At 40.3% G+C, this 19,626-nt stretch overlaps 2 protein-coding genes across 4 annotated transcripts in view; one reads left to right on the top strand and one right to left on the bottom strand.

Annotated features, from left to right (window-relative positions):
* The window catches only part of inpp5jb (inositol polyphosphate-5-phosphatase Jb), a 25,278-nt gene extending 11,687 nt beyond the window's left edge, over positions 1-13,591 (bottom strand). Inside the window, exons 1-6 of one of the 3 annotated variants that reach the window (XM_054774004.1) lie at positions 13,053-13,591; positions 6,573-6,588; positions 5,968-6,003; positions 4,384-4,883; positions 2,436-2,543; positions 2,134-2,242 (exon numbers count right to left, since the gene is read on the bottom strand). In XM_054774004.1, the coding sequence (XP_054629979.1) occupies positions 2,134-2,242; positions 2,436-2,543; positions 4,384-4,871 (705 nt within the window). In that variant the 5' untranslated portion in view covers positions 4,872-4,883; positions 5,968-6,003; positions 6,573-6,588; positions 13,053-13,591. The remainder of the gene's footprint in view (positions 1-2,133; positions 2,243-2,435; positions 2,544-4,383; positions 4,884-5,967; positions 6,004-6,572; positions 6,589-13,052) is intronic. The other 2 variants (XM_054774003.1, XM_054774002.1) reach the window with 2 other exon arrangements.
* On the top strand, positions 13,309-19,626 carry selenom (selenoprotein M). The gene is made up of 6 exons (XM_054774005.1): positions 13,309-13,481; positions 15,601-15,716; positions 16,433-16,468; positions 16,538-16,572; positions 18,301-18,379; positions 19,117-19,626. The coding sequence occupies exons 2-6, from the start codon at positions 15,621-15,623 to the stop codon at positions 19,360-19,362; spliced, it is 492 nt and encodes a 163-aa protein (XP_054629980.1). The 5' UTR covers positions 13,309-13,481; positions 15,601-15,620; the 3' UTR covers positions 19,363-19,626.

The raw sequence follows: 19,626 nt of genomic DNA, 5'->3' as shown, positions 1-19,626 counted from the left end.
GCTTTCAAATTAACTGTAAATTGGATCAACTTTTTTGTTACGTTTGTCTGTCGAGCCTACAGAAAAAACTCATAATATAAGAAACCCCCCTCTATGTGCACAACCACAATTTTTAAACTGGAAATGTAGTCGTAGACAATTTCGTTGTTTGCATTGACAGCCAGGTACTTCAGCGGGACAGACAGTCCTGCACATGGTGTATCATACTACATGATGTTTGCAATATTTCAGTTACCTCATTTAAGTACATGGGAGGGGCCAAATACTGGAAACAGCTCTCACTATGTTGCGAAGACCTTGAATTCAAACAAATGTGCACGTTCTTGCTCAGGGCCATGACCGCTACTGCACCAAGTGGAAATGGCAAAGGACAAAAACAGCAAATAATCCCAGCCAAACCCATTCTATAGTAAGAATATTCATACACTATTAAACACATCAGCCCCCTGAAGTTAATGGCTCAGCAATACCGTGGCAAATTATATGTTTAGACCAACAAACAAGCATCTGCGCTGTTGCTGACGTCAATTATCAATAATGGTCGCAATCATCTACTATGTAAGGGTGGCTGATGTTCATGCATGGAGAGTAGAATCCCTCAGATGCCATGTTATTACTTGTCCACTATACCAATTAAACAGAATCCTGCCTGCTAAACCCACCTTGTGGATGCCTCACACCGAGAGCCCCGGCCAACTAACCCACTCTCACGTTATTTTCAGCAGTATTCAACTGATGTAGCTGACCACGATAGCTGAAGGACATCAGTCCTCTTGTCTGAGGCCCATCAACACTGACAACATCGTGATCCAGAAATAAAACAGTACCCTGGGAGACGTTTGTCTCACTGTTTCAGCTCGACAGCTGATTCATGCTCCGAGAGATGATTACGTCGCTTACCATGCCAACAGTGGCAGACAACATCAACCTCTTGCGCCAGAACTGCAAGAAAACACATCTACTGTACAGTAATATGGTATTAATTAAACAATATGTTTATTATTTGCATTGTAGTGTAGCCACTGCACCATCCTAAATGACGTTTCTTCAATTGTACATATAACTACATGACAGACAACATATAAGAAATACCTCTCAGTATGAAGAATGCAACCAGAATATTTTGTTTAAAAGGGTCATAGAAGACCTACTGTACCTACTGACATCATCTTTTCGGACTTTTCTCATGGCGTGTTCCAATGTGCAAGTAGTTGACAGCACAATTAGTCAGTCTACGGCCTTCGCAATGGGCAATATAGGTAAATGAAAGTTTCATAAACACTTTGATGTTCAGTACTAACAAACAAAATACATTTAAATCAATCTGGAGAAGCATGGTCAAAGAGGGCCATAATGTATCCCATGAGTCATCCCCCACTTGTTTATGATACAATACATGTGTACCATGTACTATAGAAGTTGTTCGACAACACTGTACAATCAGGTTCCAACACAGAGGTCAGTGAAAATTTTACCGACAAATGTCTTTTTATTGACATTGACTCCATAAGAAAAAATTTTACATGATGACTAGAGATGCTATTTTTGGCCCATGATAAGAGCGCAAGTATTTTTTTAACACAGAAAGTGGGACAATTATTCAGATTTTTATAGGTTCCACAAATAAAATATATTAGCATTGAATGTGGAGGCAAAAATATCTAATAATAAATAATGTGACAAATAATTAACTTCTCTATGACACTGTGTCAATTTTGAGCATTAGGAAGCAGTGGTCTTGCTGAAGCTCTTGGCTTGAAAAAGGCATCATAGATAATAATAATAATGCATTTACGTTAATACTTTTTTGCAGTTCACTTTCCATTTCAAAGAAAACTCAAAGTGATATGTATTTGCATTTGTATTTAAAAGCAGAAAAAGGCGCAGAGGGAGACTGAAACAACAAGAGTTTGATGTTGCGCAACAAGCTTGTCAGAGAGCGGAAGATAGCGGACACGCTAACATTACACGCTTGTTATAAATCATCACTCCATTTGTTGCTCAGGGTACAAGATGAGTCGAGGCAGCGGCAGCAGCAGAGCAGAGAGCTCATGAGCCATCAAATAATGAATAGAAGCGGAACTGCATTTTTAATAAGCGAGCACATGTTCCTAACCAAAAACCATTACTGACCAGCACATATCCAAAGGGGCTGAGTCTCTCCATGCAGACCTCGCTCCACTGGTCCGTGAAGAGGACATCTTTCAGTCGTTTGTTAATCATTGAGTTCACTTCCTGCAGCCTTGGAGACATACAACACAATGCACAGAGGTCAGGAGGAGCAAACAGAAGAGCGGCCTTTCATCATCATTTACAACATGAAGAGAGACTGCTCATTTGTCAGAATTGTCTGGATGTGACCACATCCACATGAAACGATGCTTCATGGAAGTTGATTTACGTGGAAACCGCTGCTGCCACTGTGAAACACTCACCCGATGATGTACATGTCTGTGTTTCCATCGCCGACATGCAAGCCCAGCAAGCAGGTGATGTCATCAGGGGGTGTGGCCGAACCCACATTCCAAGTGATGATGTGCACCCTGTTGGCAAAGACTCTGACATGAGTTTATCTAATCACCTAATCTTTTTCTTCTTGGCTGCACACTTTATTTCATAAATAACAATGGTATTTTTATAAGTGCATCTCTTTGTGTGGTTAATTGGTCAGTGCTCCTGACACAAATTCTAATTCGCTATTAAAACCATCACAAGTCAGTTTGGAAAATTGTCTGTCCTGATATTCAACGACTTACTGCTGAGTTATTTGACTTTCCTTGTGTATCTACTGTGAATAACCTAAACTTTACGGTTCCCAAAGTGCGGTACACAAATTGTCATGGGGGTATGTGGGAAAAAAAAAACAGTGACTACATTGGTGACTACAGAGTTATGCGGTGCACTTGAATGCCTCATCATGTATGTCAGCGCCTGCACAGTATAGGGCAGGGGCCACCAACGTTTTTTTTTTTTGCGAGAGCTACTTTTAGAAAATGAAAATGGCCACGAGCTACTTATTTTTGTAGAAATTATTTTCATACCTTATTTCAACCCAAACAGATCAAATATGCTTGTTTTACCAGAACATTAACAAAATGCTGGTATCCACAACTCATATTTTGTTTCAGAATACTTTTCTTTCTAGTGTTCACATTATTAACTGAAAACCTGAATGAAAAGCAGGCTTGCGGGTACCTCATGTGGTCGTGGGGGGCTACCCGGTGCCCGCGGGCACTGTGTTGGTGACCCCTGGTATAGGGAACACAGTGCAGAAGAAAGGACACGGACATGAAGTTGTTCATTGTTCTGTATGCCTACGAACAAATAAGTTTGGTGACTACGTTGTGCACCAATTTTGAAAATTTCATTGATATTGTGTGCTAATTAAGAGCTTCTTACATGGCACTATGACTAATTAGTGCATTTTCTGAGCTATTAGCCTGTAATTTGCCACAGGATTTTTGGAGCAATGATTAAGGCCAGAGAAAACTATACAGACAATGCCTTCATCAAACAACACTGTATCGCGACACATCAGTGACATGGCGGGGGATGTTTAAAAAAACAAACTACCTACTGCAGTGCGTATGAGCCAGTGAATTTTAGGCACTACAGCTGGTTAAGTCAACAGATATAGCGAGCCTGGCACATGTCCTGGTATATGTGTGTACGTTCATGAAGGGACAATTAAGGAGTAAATGTTCTTCTGTAAAGATTGCCTTTTCAAAAAAAATCTATTTCATAATGATATAATCATATCAAACAGGTGAGCAATTATTCACAGTAAGATGTTTTTTGTGTGCTCACAGACACTGGTTTATATTTGTAAGTGTGTGTGATTCTAGTGATCAGCACCATTAAGTGCATCTGCCCTAACAGCTGATTATTGGAACTTACTTAAGGTGGCTGCTCACCTATTTTATTACTGGACTTTGGCACACAAATAATGCTCAGCAACAAGTGGATGGGCAGTTTTGGTATCTGTTGAATAACTAAAATCAGTTGTGAAGTCTTGAATGAACCACTAAGTTGAGCTATTTATAACATTGGCATAAGATGAGCAATTACAGTATGTTGCTAAAGAATGCAAACAATACAAAAGAAACACTGTGGTGGAGTTTTCCAGCACAATATAACCAAATTGCAACCGCAATAAAATACCCCCAAAACTGTAATGACATTTCAGATGAGTGTACGTATACTATAAGGACAGATACTGTAAGTCAGCAATGAGACTTAAATGCTAGTGTACAGCATTGTGTTGCTATATTGCATCCATGTGAGTGTGGCTGTGTGAGGTGATGTTCTTAAGCTGATCTAGTACAATCCTTAAGTGGAGGCATGTTATGACATGTCCTGCGAGACATCAGTCAGGAAACTTGCCTGAAATCTTCCACAGTGTGGGCCTGAGTATCAGCAGTGCCTGCAACCGACAGAGCTCTCTGGGCGTGAGGGTTAAGGTGAGAGGGTAGAGGCTTGCTGGCAGGTGGGTGGGGTACCGAGGCAGCTCTGACTGCCTGGTGTCCTGGACCTTTAGGACCAGCCTTGATGCTGGGTCGATCCCCTGAGGTTCTGATTGGGGGACTGGAAGCAGGCTTTGCACGACTTGCTGCTGAACCATCAGGAGCACAATGGCCCTGGTTATCCACTGGTGTGGGCTCAGCTTTGGGTTCGGATATGTCTACGGAACTTTCTACTCTGGCACTCCTCTGGGGCCGACGAGGCCTGGCAATAACGGCAGGCGGCATAGCCGTGGGCTCACGTGTTGGATCTGATGGATTTGGAGCAGGAGTTTGCGATGTTACTGAATCCTCCACTCCAGTGGGGTTTCCTGCTGGCATCTGGCTTTGGCTCATGTTGTCTTGTTCCATTTCCTGTTATCTCTATAAGAAAAAGACACTTGTATTTTATTAATTGAACAGAAAACAACACAACAGAACATTTTCTTTCTGACAGACTGGAAGTGAAGCATCTTGCTCTCATTATCATCCTATCATCCTTTCCTAATCTACCACTTTATTAGGTACACCTGCACCGTCTGATCAAATCTAATACAAGAGTTTCATCATTCTGCTTTGAACAGATACATTTCATATATGTTATTTGAACATCTCTCTGACAGTGTCAACCAAAACTGAGCATGTTTTTTAAGGCTTATATATTTAATACAATTATTAGCGGCAATTTGAGGGAAACCATAAATTACAGTAATGTGTTTTGTTCTACTTAAAATGTTCCAACAGGGTTAAAAAAATGTTTTATGATGGTGACAGTTAGATGTTGAACTGATTATATCAAATAGCGGTAAAAACTGCTTTGAAATTAGAATAACTTCAAAATCAATGATGTTTATCTTTGGAGGTTCCACTGTCAAATTTCCACAAATGAAAGCAATCGATAGACCTCACTGTCCCAATAATGTGTTGACCCAACTGGATGTCAGTAGACACTCCGCTGCTGGGACTGTTCTAATTCCTACTGTTTTAAAGCCTTGAAAATACAGTGTTGCCGCAGCAATACTTGCTAAAGGGCATATACATGTACAATAACATATAATACAAAAATACAAAAGCATACAATAACAATGAAGCATTGGTATATTTCGTGGTGCCTTTCATGAGAAAATAAGTCCGGCACACACTGTACCATGCAGTCTCCTTTTGCCTAATGTGTCTGCCTTCCCTGCAGTAACCAGGGAGATGCTCAGTCACTTCATATCAGCTGAGAGCACCTGATACACACACACTAACACACTACACAAAAGGAGGCACTTGCATGAGCCACAACAGCACAAGTCGACAGTACAAGGCACATAGCTGCAGCAAGACTGGCAATAAGGAGGGAATTTAAGCTCATTTAGACAAAATCTAATTCCATTCTAGAATGATAATTCGATCCCATGTTGTAAAAAAAGGTTTTAAATCTGAACAATTGATGTATGCGCAACAGCAAGTTTAAGAAACAAACCTGACAATGATAATGAAGATGGCTTGAGATTCCACACTGCAGACATGCAACAATGGGAAAAGATGCCATTAAAAATAAATCCAATTTCCCATTTGTTAAATCCAATTTAAAAAATGGAAAATGGTAACATTTAAACCCAGGAAATGAACAAACTGTCAGTAATTGCTGAGACGTGTAGAAAGGGTAGGATTAAACACTATCTTTAAAATTACTCGCATAAGAGGACAACTGGGACAACCTAAGCCAGATCCATCAGTCTATGGTGTGCATGATGTAAGTTTGCATTAAAAATATCTGTTCCATGTTTTTTTATTTGTGTGGAACTAGGTGTCACATAGTGTTACTGTGTCTACAACCAAACAATGCAGCAAGCATGAACTCTTCTTCCTGTCCATGTGATTATATTGGAAAAAAACTAAACAGGGCTGATGACCTTGAAGAAAAGGAGACCATGACTTTCATGCAGAGAGCAACAGTCCACATGCAGTCTCTCTCTCTCCGACTCGCACTGCATGCTTTCTCTTTGTCTGGGAACAACGTGTTCCTATGCTCCATGTATGGCTTTTACACAGGCAGGGGTTACAATAGAGGGCAATTATGCTCACGTGGGAGTGGGTGGGTCTAAAATGATAAGAGCAGAGATAGAGGAACAGTTGAGTCAAGACATCCCAGTTTAGTGACACCATTCTGTTTCTTCGCAGTATAAAATACTTCCCTTGAGCAATGTCTATTTCTCCATGATTTAACCACCCCCTCCCTTATTGTCTCTCATCCCCTCTCTCCCTTCACTCTGGTGCTCCATCTTCACTCTCATCTTACAACAAATGTTCATTACATGATGTTTTGCTTTCAATTCATCTCCAGTGATAGAAGTGAAATCGCCACGCCACACAATAACACACTATGACACATGACATGAATCAATGACCAGCAACAATTAGATTGTGATCAATCTGTTTAAATGTGTTTTCTTACATGACGAAGCAGCAGGCTGCTGATGTCATCCAATTCAGAATTTTACCAACATTTTGGAGAAAAAAAAAAAGTCAAGACAAAAGTTCGAACCACAGTCCTAAATGACATCAGCGAACCTTAGAAGAACCCTGATTAATTCCACACCTGTATTTTGTTTTTATTAGGCTTTCTGTGCCTATTTTTCAAAGTTGATTTATACTCCAGAGCCAACATGCACGTTAAACATTAGAACTAAGCTGATTTTTTTTCTTGTTTTTAGGTTTACAGTGGTTAACTTCTTTTTACACTTGTGTGACAATTAAAAATGTTGAAATAGCAGATCTCTTTGCATTATACCTGTTATTCATCACTGTTAAGACAAGTTAAGACAGACTAGGTGTCTTCCAGCTTTGAGTATGTAAAGTTCACCACGCATAACACACGCACGCACATTAGTTATGTTTGTTGTCAGCTAATGATAGTGATTTAGCAAAGTTTGGCTCCTCGTGTTAGTTATCAATGAATGTATAGCCTATCGTAACAACATGACAGTAAATTATTGAAATTATTGGTTGCTTCTCTAAGACTGCTTTTGTGTGCGAATACCAGAGAGCTGTGGGTTCACAACAATTTTTATGCAGTTTCACTTGTATTTGTGTTTTTGTACAATCTTGTCTTCTAAACCACTATTGGTAACATATGCAAACCGGTGTTGGTGTTCTTATATTTTTGGGTTGAAAAAAAATTAGGACTCTCCGATAATATCAGCCGATATTGGCATAAAAATCAGTTCATACGTGCACAGTTAAAAACTTGGCAGCTCAGTATGTCTGGAGTTATTTACAAGTTTTGTCTTTATAGTGTAAATATGCAATTTGCAATGAAAGCTCTGCTTATGTGAGGTTAAGACGTCTTCCTTTCATAGTTCTAATCTACTTATGTTGTATTTATGCTGCATTCATGCTTGATGTGCTGAATGGGCCCAGTTTATAATTTCAGTGATTGTATTCGTCCAGCATTTCATACTTTGCGCTTTACTTTGTTCTTATATGGATATTTGTGCCACTCAGAAATGTGCAATTTTCCAAATTGTACCATTGCCAGCATTATTTAATTGGATTCTTATTTGTAATTTATTAAGAGTAACCTTTCTTACTGTTAGTTATCTTACTTGCTGATAATAGGAAAGCATGTTATTTTAGTTGCATGTTATTTATTTTAGTTAGTTATTAGTCATTATTTTTTTAACGACTTCTTGATGGGATAAATGTTAAAAATAAATGTGGCACATTTTTCTATAACTAACATTTTATATTGCATTTGTCTTATTTTGCACAAACACTGCTTATTTGTGAAATGCATCCAGTGGCATCACAGCAAACGAAGCATAATGTGTTCATTCACGAGAGGTGACCTGCTGCTTCCTATGTTGGAATTGGTTGATATTGGTATTGGTAATTAAGTAGTGGACAATACTGGTACGTCACAAATCAGTGAGACAGCCGATATCGAGCAGCTCTATAAAAAAATGTAAAAAATCAGTCTTGAGCCAATTGTATAGAGTACCTTTAACAGTGGTTAAATTATTTTTACACTTTTATGACAATTAGGAATGCTCAAATATTACTTTAAAACTTATCACCTAACTTACAACTTAAAATAATGACTGCACAGTTAATAAAGGTTTATGATGTTTTATGAAGACAGCCTCAAGCCTGAACTAGATTATCTCATATTTCATCGCTTCCTATGAGCTCGACTTTAAATCTTAATCTTTACATTTGAGCTGGAACAGCATCATTTTTACAGGTGTCACTGTATGTACAATGATGGTCATAATGAAGGAACACAAAGACGTAAGAATTTAGAGGTCAGTGAAAGGTAAATCCTGTAGATGCCATAGTACGTTTTATGATGGCATAAAATTAACATTCAGAGCACTTCATCTTCCTGACGCACACACAAATATGCATTTCCCCAAATGTATGTCAGAGCAACAGCAAAAAAAAATCTGCACCGGGAACAGTCAGGACAGATTAGCATTTTGTATTCTGCTCACGTCCGCAGAGGAGAGAGCGGAACAATTTGATAATAACAAATGTGTCATGGTGTTTACATGCACCCTCCTGAGGGTTAGAGGGAAGCAAGAGCCCGAGAAGATGTAGAGGAACTCGTACAGCGAGCTCCACCTTGTCCTGTTTAGCTCAAATGACTACTGATGATTTTTCTTCATGACATCTTTAGAAGTTCATGAAAACTCCTCATTAGATAACCTGCGGAATCTGATGATAGTACTTTACCATAAATTCCAGTGTAGAACTGCACTTACAACTTTAGTTGCATGTAAAAATTACAAATATCTCAGTGAGTGCCTTTCTACAACATTGCAAGCGACAATAATAAACATATTAATATAATATTCCGAGACTCCAAAATTGAGCACTATTATGTAATTAGCTCATTACACCAGTGGTTCTCAATTATTTTCTGCCATGCCTCCCCAGACATTTTTTTCAAGCACCCATGAATTGAAATACAAATTGAGAACCTGATAATTATTTATTTATCTGTACAAATGCGTTGAGTGAGTACAAATGATTTGTTGACACCAGGATTCTGCATACAATCATCTGATTATCAAAACAGGTGAAAAAAAAGAGCTGAGATAACCTCTGCAACTTAAAACAATTTCCAAGTCAACTTTACTCACAGCCCCCCGACACCTCTCCATGCTCCCTCGGGGAGCCTGCCCTACTATGAGAGAAGCACTACATTACTGTAGAATGTTCGGGGTGTACGTATGAGTTTACAGTAATAGCCACACTCTGCATGTGTAGCCTTCAAGCTCAGTGCCTATCATGTTCGGTACACATCGCCTGTTTAATGTTTGACATCACAGCCAAGGAGAGCGTTGGCATTCAGAGCCTCTAGGGGCCATACGTCCCTGTGAAGCCCACACTAATGTTGACCTCCAGACTAATGACATGCTGCCACAACTGGAAATGTTGCCTCCGGGTCCTAGCGCCGATTCCTGAGCACCACTCTGCCCCATGTGAGGCTTCAGCCTCCTGATCAGGCCATAGCTCCAGCAACAGGATGTCAAAAATATTGTCATGACATTCAACAGTCAACATTTGCTGACAACATAAAATATAATGATGCAAAAATGTAGCGAGAAATATCAACATAGAACGGCACTCAATGTAACTCAGTGTAACAGTATAGGACACTTCGCGATTCAGCATTTATGGTGGGAAAATTATTGTTTTATTTTGGTTGTTTTTTTCTGAAAATGGGCAGATTTTTCCAAAGAAAAAAGCATCTCATTCACCATACGTCTGTAATAATATATAAATATGCGATAATACAGGTCAAATTTACAGTATATACATGTACTACTGTTAGAAAGCCCGCAATTTTTACATGTTTTTGTCTTTACGGCAAGAATAACCTGCCTGGGGACAATCTTCCATCTTTGAGAACACGTTGCCTTCCGGTGAAATATGCAAAGGGAAAAAGACAATTGGATAAGACAAAAACAGCGTGCTGGCATTGTTCAGTAGAGGGGCGGCGAACGAGGCATTTCCTAAAATAAAATGAGAATTCACACGTAACTCTTGCACTTGTCTGCATTGTTGCACTTTCTTAAAAGTTTATGTGCAACAGGGGTGATCAAAGTGTGGCCCAGAGGCCATTTTTGGCCCGCAGTTCATTTTTTTATTGGCCCGTGGTATACTCTAAAAATAAAATGTATTAATTATGAATAAGAGATATTATTAGGTATTACACAAATCTGCTTTGTCAGTTGTAACATAATGCTAAAATATATATACAATATTTTGTCCTGGCAGCTTAGCATATTTTAACCTAAATTGAATTGATTTTAGCATCTTTAATGTACAAAATGTATCAAATTATATATTGACTATAAGTATATATCATTGCGACAATGGCAAATAAAATCCCCTGCATGTGTGCCGACTGAAACATGAGCTAGGGTAATATGAGGGTAGTGTAATGAGTCGAATAAGTGTATGCTAATGTCTGCAAGCGGAGACGCTTCATTGCCTCCATCAGGGGTGTCCAAACTACGGCCCGGCCTGCGATCAATTTTTAACTGTCCCGTGTCAAAGCCTAAAAATATAATGGACTGTGGCCTGCATATATAATATGTACATAACTGGTGACTAGGTGAAGCTACTGTCTTAAAAATTGCAGAGGATAACCAGAAATGGTGGAACCAACGATACGATACGCAAGACTGCAAGCGAGTACTATGCGTAGGACCCTGTGATTGCTGCGTTAATGGAAATGTGGAATTGGCCAATAAAAAAATGAATCTACTGTTAAGATGTGGAATCTCACAAAAATTGACATAACGTTAATGAAATGCGGTCATCGTGAGGAGAAGGAATGTTTGTGTGGGGAAATATCAACCATCGTTGTTGTCGTGGTGGTAGTAGGAGTAGTAGCAGCAGTGACACAGGCAGCACACAACATTGACAAGTTGTACGCTTTGAGGAACAAAAGCAAGACGTCCACTTTTTTATGTAAAATGTAAATCATTCAATAACTCATACTTTAATAAACAATCATTACACCAATGCCTAACAGTTACAAACCAATGCACAGCTTTTAGTATAACACGTTTTTTCATTCTTCATTTAGTTCAGGGGTGTCCAAAGTGCGGTCAGGGGCCCGTTGGCAGCCGGCAGCTCCTTTTTTATTGGGCTGCGGCACATGGTAGAAATATTTTTTAAAAACATACAAATATCAAAGTGTAAAATAAACATCTATGACTTTTCACTATGAGGCCGTCAATGGAAAAAGTTTGGACACGCCTGGCCTACATGCTCCTTCCTGTCAAGACTGAAGCAAAGGTGTTGCACAAGTCGTGCACAAGTAGTGCAACATCTTTACACTGTCTACAGGAAGTGAGTGAGTGATAATCAGGGCCTATTCAACTAAAATGAACACACACAATCATGCACTCTCATTGCGATCTAATTTCCTCACTAAATATCAAAGCAGCACTGCATTTGTGCAGAACAGAAATTGCCAGTGAGCCTTCTCGACCCTGATGCCAATGTAGCACATCTTGTGAGCATAGTTACTGTACATATGCAACACTTTGGCTGCACTAACATTTGTATTTCAGTACTCTGATAAAAAAAAGACACATTGGTGCAGCTTTCTTAGCGTTCCCACTTGTACTTTTGTTACCGGACCAAAAGTGAAAAACATATGCATAAAGTAAGGACTTGACTGAGCAGTTTTTGTGACATATTACACGATGCAACTATTCCAAACCAACAGCTTTTGGGTTAAATACATAGGTTATTCTAATAATTCATATACTGTAACAGAATTCATGAACAGCAAATAGACTATAAAGAGCGCCATTGTCTCATACACACTGAAGGACATCTTCATATTCGTAATTTCTACATGCTTTTAGCTGTCTTTTTAACACCCGTCAGCGTCTTTGGTCTGTGTAGCTTTGACATTTGAGCTCAAGTGAACCGAACTGCACCAGAGTTCACTTACAAGACCTGTTTGCCGCACACCAGGGTTCGGATGATCGCGTTCACACTTGACCAACCAAACCGTCCCAGCAGAGCAACTGCACCGGAGTTCATTATACCCCACCCAAACATGCCCAGTGTGAACACATCTGTAGCGTCGAGTGATGCCCTCAGTGTGACCCTGGGTCAGAGCTCATTTGCATACTGTGAAAGATACAGTATGACAAATGTCTCAAGGAGGAACATAATCATGTGGCCTAATTAGGGAGCTGCTTCAAGGACATTGGAATGATTGGACAGGAGAGGATGAGGATCATTTTACTTCAGTGTTTTGCCATCATGGTGGCTGCTGAGTGTGTGAGATGTGGGCAAAAAAACCTAGAGGCTGAGCATAATGAAGATGCATTGCTACATTTTGGCAGTGTGTATATATTAATTAGGTGTATAAACATGGGCACATTATGGGTCAGGTGTTAAGGTGTGTATGGCTGAATGAATGCAACACATTACACTGCTAATGTTATTTTAAAAGACAGGTACTGTTACAGTACAAAATACAACATACAGACCTAAGCATGCCTGTGGGTGTTTATACTCGTCACTTACCGGTTTGGGTGAGGATTCAAAAAACTGACAATTCTTCAGCGAGCCAGCAGACTTCTAACAAGATGTGCTCCCCCAAAATATCTTCCAAATAAAGATAATGTTTAACTTTCATTTCCTGATGACAGCATCGGCATCCCAGCTCCTGTCGTCCACGGCCGGAGGGAGCAGGTGGGGTGGGCCACACGGCCAAGCAGGCTACATCGCTCCGACACACAACGCCTCCTCCCGCTCCTTAAAGAGACAAACACTACACAAATGTCACCGTGTGTCCTTCAGAGCAGAGCTTCCGTGAAGGACACTGAGCGTATGCGACTGAACAGCACCGTGAGACCTTCCAGTCTGACGAGAGTACTACACTCAAACAAATGGCTTTCGTTTGTCTGGACTACTGAGCTGAACGCTGGCTGCCGGGACTTGGACTGCGATAAGGTAACATACAGTTGTCATGAAACCACACTGCCGCTTTGTGGTTACTAGGGAGAAATACATGATAAAAAAAAACATCCTGGTTAGATTCAGACACATAGGTTGTGTGTTTTTTTTTAACTAAAGGTAATGTCTGTTATGGTTGGCTGCTGCCACGGGGGCGATACCGTTCGGACCTAGATGCCCCGCCCTCTTCCTGCTCAGCGCATGCAAGTCACTAGCCACACCCCACGTGACACGCAGGGGGTATTCTGCGAAGCGAGTTAGTGGGTTAGCGAGTTGTGTTGAGTGGAAAGCCAGACTTGTGTGTTCAGCGAAGGTAGCTCCCTTTTAACGCAGCTCTATCACCATGGTAACTTATGCTAAGCTCATAGCCTGGTCGGGATCAGGTTATGTCCAGGCTTTCAGCTTAAAACGGGCTATGAAAGTGCCACTGTTTCACTGTTTTAACTAATTCGGATATGGTGTCACCATTTATTGAGAACCTCGGTTCCCCAGGGGACATGGGACATTTTTTTAAAGAGCATTCCCTGATGATATTATTCATCTATAAACGAGATCGATTTTCAGCGGAGGAAATACGTTAGATATTTTCACGCAATAGGAAATATTAATAACATTAATTAATGATGTAAATGTCACAGGAGTCCTTGCGTGAGTACTCAGCCAGTTAGTCTTCTTATAGTACAATATTTGCTGGAGGAATAAACACTCTGAGGCATCAATCAACTGCATTAAAACACTTGTTTTATTATAAAAAGGAAAAACAATTAAAACGTCGCCCCAAAGCACGCAAAACGCTGCCACCTCGTGGTCACAAAGAGATAAAGCAGATTAAAATATTTCATGAAACTATTACATCAGAAACGAAAGTGGTTGCTTCAGTGTATTTCTTTTTTACTTGGGAGTGTTGTAATATGTCAAATTTGTGCAATGTTGAGCGTTGATAAATGAAAATACTAGGGTACAGTTTTATAATAATCAGTGTCATCTTGCGCATTCACACGCTGCATGCTGGCTTGCCAGCAGTCCTCCCTCGCTGTATTGGAGGCGACAGTGCTGCTTTTAGCAGTCATAATCTTTTGGGAACTCTTCATAATAATTACGTACAATTTTTTTGTAAAATACGCTGGCCGGTATCGCTTCACTTTTCGGCGGAAGTAGAGGAATATGACGTCAAACGCCCCCTTTCGCGTAAAACCGGAATTGACAAAGTAAGTTGATAACCACCGTCGCGGGACCAATTAAGTCTGATTGCGGATGTTAGGTTTTGTGGAGTTGCGTCTTGAGTACAAAGCCTGGGTTTGTGGAACCACTTCCGCCGTATACAACCTCACGGGCAAGAAAAGGCAACGCACGTGTATGTGCGCGCACACAACTGCCATGCGCTTGTGCATGAGCCGTGAGGGAATGACAGTTAACACCACTCCCCTTTTTCGGACCGAAAGACAAATCTCATTCAGTTTAACTCATAATTGTGAAGAATATTGATTTTTTTGTAGAATATGTTTAATGAAACCCGTATTGGTAACGTGCTAGTCCGTGGAAAAAGTTGGAAAGAACTCGGGGGTCTAAATGTCATTTAAATGTTGTAGTTTTCGGCTTTCATGTGGCAAAATTCTGTGATTCAAATTACTGTGTGGCCGCACGGTGGTCTAGTGGTTAGCATGTTGGCCACACAGTCATATAAACAATGTATAAATATAACAATATCAACATGCAACAGTATAAACAACACAACACAACGAAGACATGAAAATAAACATAGAAAACTGAAAATAATCGATTATCGATACGTGGTTTCACGCCTATTAGGTAGTGTATAACTGGTATAGTATAGTGAATTACTAGTGTATTCCTTGCAGCAAGATCATATAGATAACACAAGTCATCCCTGTATGTAGTAAATGCGGTGAAACAACCGTAAATGCTTGTTGTCTTTGCTGCATTGTTGTTAAGCCTCCTGAGCACGCCCACTTGTATCAACCGCTGAAACCTTTGACGTGGCACGATGTCCGGAACTGACGTCGCCACGCGCGATCCTCCCTTTTTTTTCATCTTGTGGCCTTAATCGTCAGCTGCACTGCTCAGACATCTGCTTCGGGTGTCTGTTGGGTCACAGCAGGTTCCGGTCCAGTCGCCATGTGGCTGCTTGTGCTGTTTGGTGTCCTTCAGTATGTGTCCTCGTACCAGGTGGACGTCAACAAGATGGACGGACTGGCTCGAGCCAGAGTGGAGGTACAGAACTTCGTCACACTTAGGCTCAAATCATTTTTCTTGCTCATTTGCAAACATATTAGTGCGATTATGAAAATGGATGCGGTAGTGCGCATGCGTAGACAGCTGCGGCAACGTTGGTACCAATTTAAAGACCGCTGTTATGTGGGCGATACTACAAATATAAACCTACTACTGGCTCTCATTCATATCGTTCAACGCTCTCCTGTGTCCAAGAACTTGTTCCCAGAGTTTGTAAACCCCATTTAAGCAATATATTGAACAACACAGCAAAAACACACAAATATTTGTGAAAATAAACAGAGGAAACTGGAAAATGTTGATCTCATCAAGCTCGTCTCGACCCTATATCAATATTTGGATCGATCCGGCCACCTCCAAAATGCAACATATTTCGTTGAAGTGCAAAGACGTGATAATAAAAAGTAGGAGGGAGTGTTCCTCCATTTAAAAAAAATACTGTGTAGCCTTAGGGTGACGCCATAATGCAACAAAAGCATGTTATCTATCACTATTGTAGTGATGGTCACACCTGCAACTCAATACCTGGGTGTCCTTTTTCTGTAAAGCAGGTTTAGGCTAGGCGTCTTTTCCACCGAGCATTGGAAATACTATCGGCATCACTCCATGATGAAGCAAATACATGTCCAGTACATGCATTGCTCTCCATGTTGCATTTCATGAACCATTTTAATCATTAACGTCATTCTTTTCAGACTTGTGGTGGATGACAACTGAACAGGCTCAGAGAGGTAAGTTGTGGTGGAAAATGTGCCAAATGTTTGGTAGACATGTCCCTAATGGTCCACTTTTGTCTACAGGTCAAAGCCTTTGTGGTCCAGGATATTCCTCTTTAGTATCCTTTGACACATGCTGCATCCTCGTTTACAAAACCTTACACAAATCATGCTGCTCAGCACCCCTTCATGCGGCTCCATAAGGTAACCATCAGGGTCATGCTGCCGATTCCGATCATTATATTTATATAATATATTTGTAGCAATGGTGTTTACGGATTTTAACATTTTTAGAGCCCTCTAAATATGAACTAACACCCCTAGGGTCACCTTTACACTCGTATTACCCAAAATAGTAGACATAATCAGAAAAAGTAAGCCTTTTAAGGCATAAGTAAGACTTGTGTGCTTTGCAGGAAATGTGTTCCAGATGTGTGGAGAACAGGATGTGACGGAGGGGGTTCAGAGTTGAGTTTTAACTTGGCGTGGGTTACGACCGCAACAGAAACCCCTGTTGTTATTATTATGATTATTATTATTATTATTATTAGTAGTAGTAGTATGTTTCACTGAACATTACGGTAACATTACTGACACCTCGTGACCAGTGTAGAATACTACATAGCACATTTTGAATGCATGTTTTGATTGCTATGTATTTGTATTTTAGTTCATGAGCCATTTTTATGGTTGAAAATGCTTAATTGAGACCAAAATTACATAACATTTGCTTAAAGATGCATAGGCCGCATTCAACCACAAAACAATGTGATCTATTCATATATTTTTGAAAAACTGTGAGAGTGAAGCTGCAAAATTAGGATCGCGATGTGGCGACGGACGACTGTAATTAGACAGTCATTTTTAAAGGGATAGTTAGGATTTTTTGACATGAAGTTGTATGACAAGCCCATCAGCAGTGGGCTATATCAGAAGTGACTTGTCGCTGTGGAACACACGTAAACATGATATTGTGGTCCTCCATCGCGGATGAAGATGCGAGCGTCTTTTGAGGAGACATTTGTATGATGCAAATGCATTACTCTTTTGAACGCATATTGTTTTGAGAAGCCAAACTTTACTTTAACAAAAAGAAAAAACAGGTTTTCTGCCAACTATTATCACCCAAAATGAAAAAAAATGCAACTTGAATTTTTCTGGGTCTCTGGACGATATGATTTTGTATCGCAGGTGTGTCTAATAAGGTGTCCCCAGCGTGTATGTATCCAACTCTGTTAGGGATGGACGATATCATGCAGCCTCTTGTGATAACGTTATATATCATGATATGTTCTTGGGCATATAAATGATAATAGAACCACAGGTTTCCTAGGCCCTAAGAAAGGCCAAACTGTTAAAATATACATTTTTTGCCGTTTGTGCAAACGATTCCAAAAGGCAGCTCATTTTAGTGTTTGATTCTAAAATGACACGCAAGATACAGAGAACAGGAAAAACTGGTGTCTAGTTCATAAGAGAACGTTAGATAAGTACTTCGGTAAATAAAGTTCTGAGGTGGTAAAACAAATAGGTGGCCTTACCGCTCTTTTGCGGAATTGTTACCCCACACGTTCTGCAGAGCATACTTTTCTTCTGATGGTCGGACAGCTTAAATCCAAACAGAGTCCAAATGACGGCTGCTGGCTTTCAGCCACATTGACTTCTGTCATTGACGATGCTTTGCAGCTCGTAACTCTCAATTTTGCGGGTTGTGGCTAGATTGCATTATTACGAGTGAGGTTTTAATTCTATCGCCCGATCGTAGGCCAAATTGATGTTCTATCACGCATGACTATTTTATGTACAATATCTAATGTCTGCCAGTTCTTAACCAATGCTCACTTCAGCCATAATCTGGTGATGAAGCACATTCCTGGGGCCGACCCTGAGCTAGTCCTACTGAATCATTACTACGAGGAGCTGGATGTAAGTTCTATGCTTTTTCTTTAGTATGTCACTAAACTCGTAAAAATGGTGCTTTTACAAAGACAATAATACTCAATTTTGTCTTTGACACCTTCACTGTTAGATTGATCAATGTAACATGTTTATTTGTATTCATTTTATGGTGTGTGTGTGTGTGTGTATATACAGTATGGCAAATGATGGCAGTATACCAGGTGCCATTCATTGTGGTCATCTATGACCATGCATTTAGTTTTGAGAATATCCCATATTGACCTGAAAAAAAGATGTTTTTTTTTTTCCCCCTTACAAAAAAAGTCAATTTATTTAAGGTATAGAGATTTATACATGCAAACCGACAGGTGGCATCTAGTGACTTCTCAAGGGTTTCACACACCAGTGACTTGGAAAAATGTCTGAAAAGGTGTCTTAAAATTTGGCTAAGTTAGCAAACAGAGGAGCTGCCAATAAGAAGATAGTTGTGTCCGCTAAAGCAGTTATCAAGCAGCTAAGGAGTATGATTAATTAAATATAACAAATATATTTCACTGATACTTTTGATCATGTCTGCTATATATTTTCCTAATAATGGATCTTGAAAAAGAGGGGATGTCTTATATTTAGGGTCATCAATACTGTTGATGTTGAACTTTCATCCTTTGAGGCTTCAGCTTGAAGACATGATTATACGACCTGGCTTGTGTAAGAACTGAACCACTGTAGTTTGTAGTTTAAAGGCTCTCTGTGCGTTTCCTCAGAGGATCGCCTTGTCTGACATGACCCGCTCAGAGATCAACGAGTTGCTGGCCAAGCTGGGCTTCTATAAGAAGGCCCAGGCAGACGATGAGGTACCAGAGGAGTTCCGCTTCTCCCCCGCCAAAGACAGCCCGTTCAAAGATGAGCAGGTGGCGTACAAGCCAGCCACTTCCTCAGCGGTCGCTGAGAACAACACCTCCTCTTCTTCACCAGAACCTGACTCTGAGGCCAAGCACACTGACCTCTAATGGTCCCAGTGACACAATGTGACTGCTGCAGATCCTGAATCAGAGGGACGAAGGTTTCGCTGCAGGACTTTTTTTCTGCTCCATCAGCTGTCTTTAGATTGCCTCACTTGTGTCTGCTCCCCACTCGCTGATACCGAATGATGCCACAGGCTACAAATCTGCTGATTGGCTTGAGGTTGATGCTACATGTACCGGTGGGTGGGCTGCTACACACAAGATTCAAGTGTTACCACTGGAAGCCAATAAAAATGGTTTCACACCGAA

Source organism: Dunckerocampus dactyliophorus, chromosome 4, assembly GCF_027744805.1.
Source record: "Dunckerocampus dactyliophorus isolate RoL2022-P2 chromosome 4, RoL_Ddac_1.1, whole genome shotgun sequence".
Classification (NCBI taxonomy): domain Eukaryota; kingdom Metazoa; phylum Chordata; class Actinopteri; order Syngnathiformes; family Syngnathidae; genus Dunckerocampus; species Dunckerocampus dactyliophorus.
This window is presented reverse-complemented; position numbering and strand designations above follow the sequence as displayed.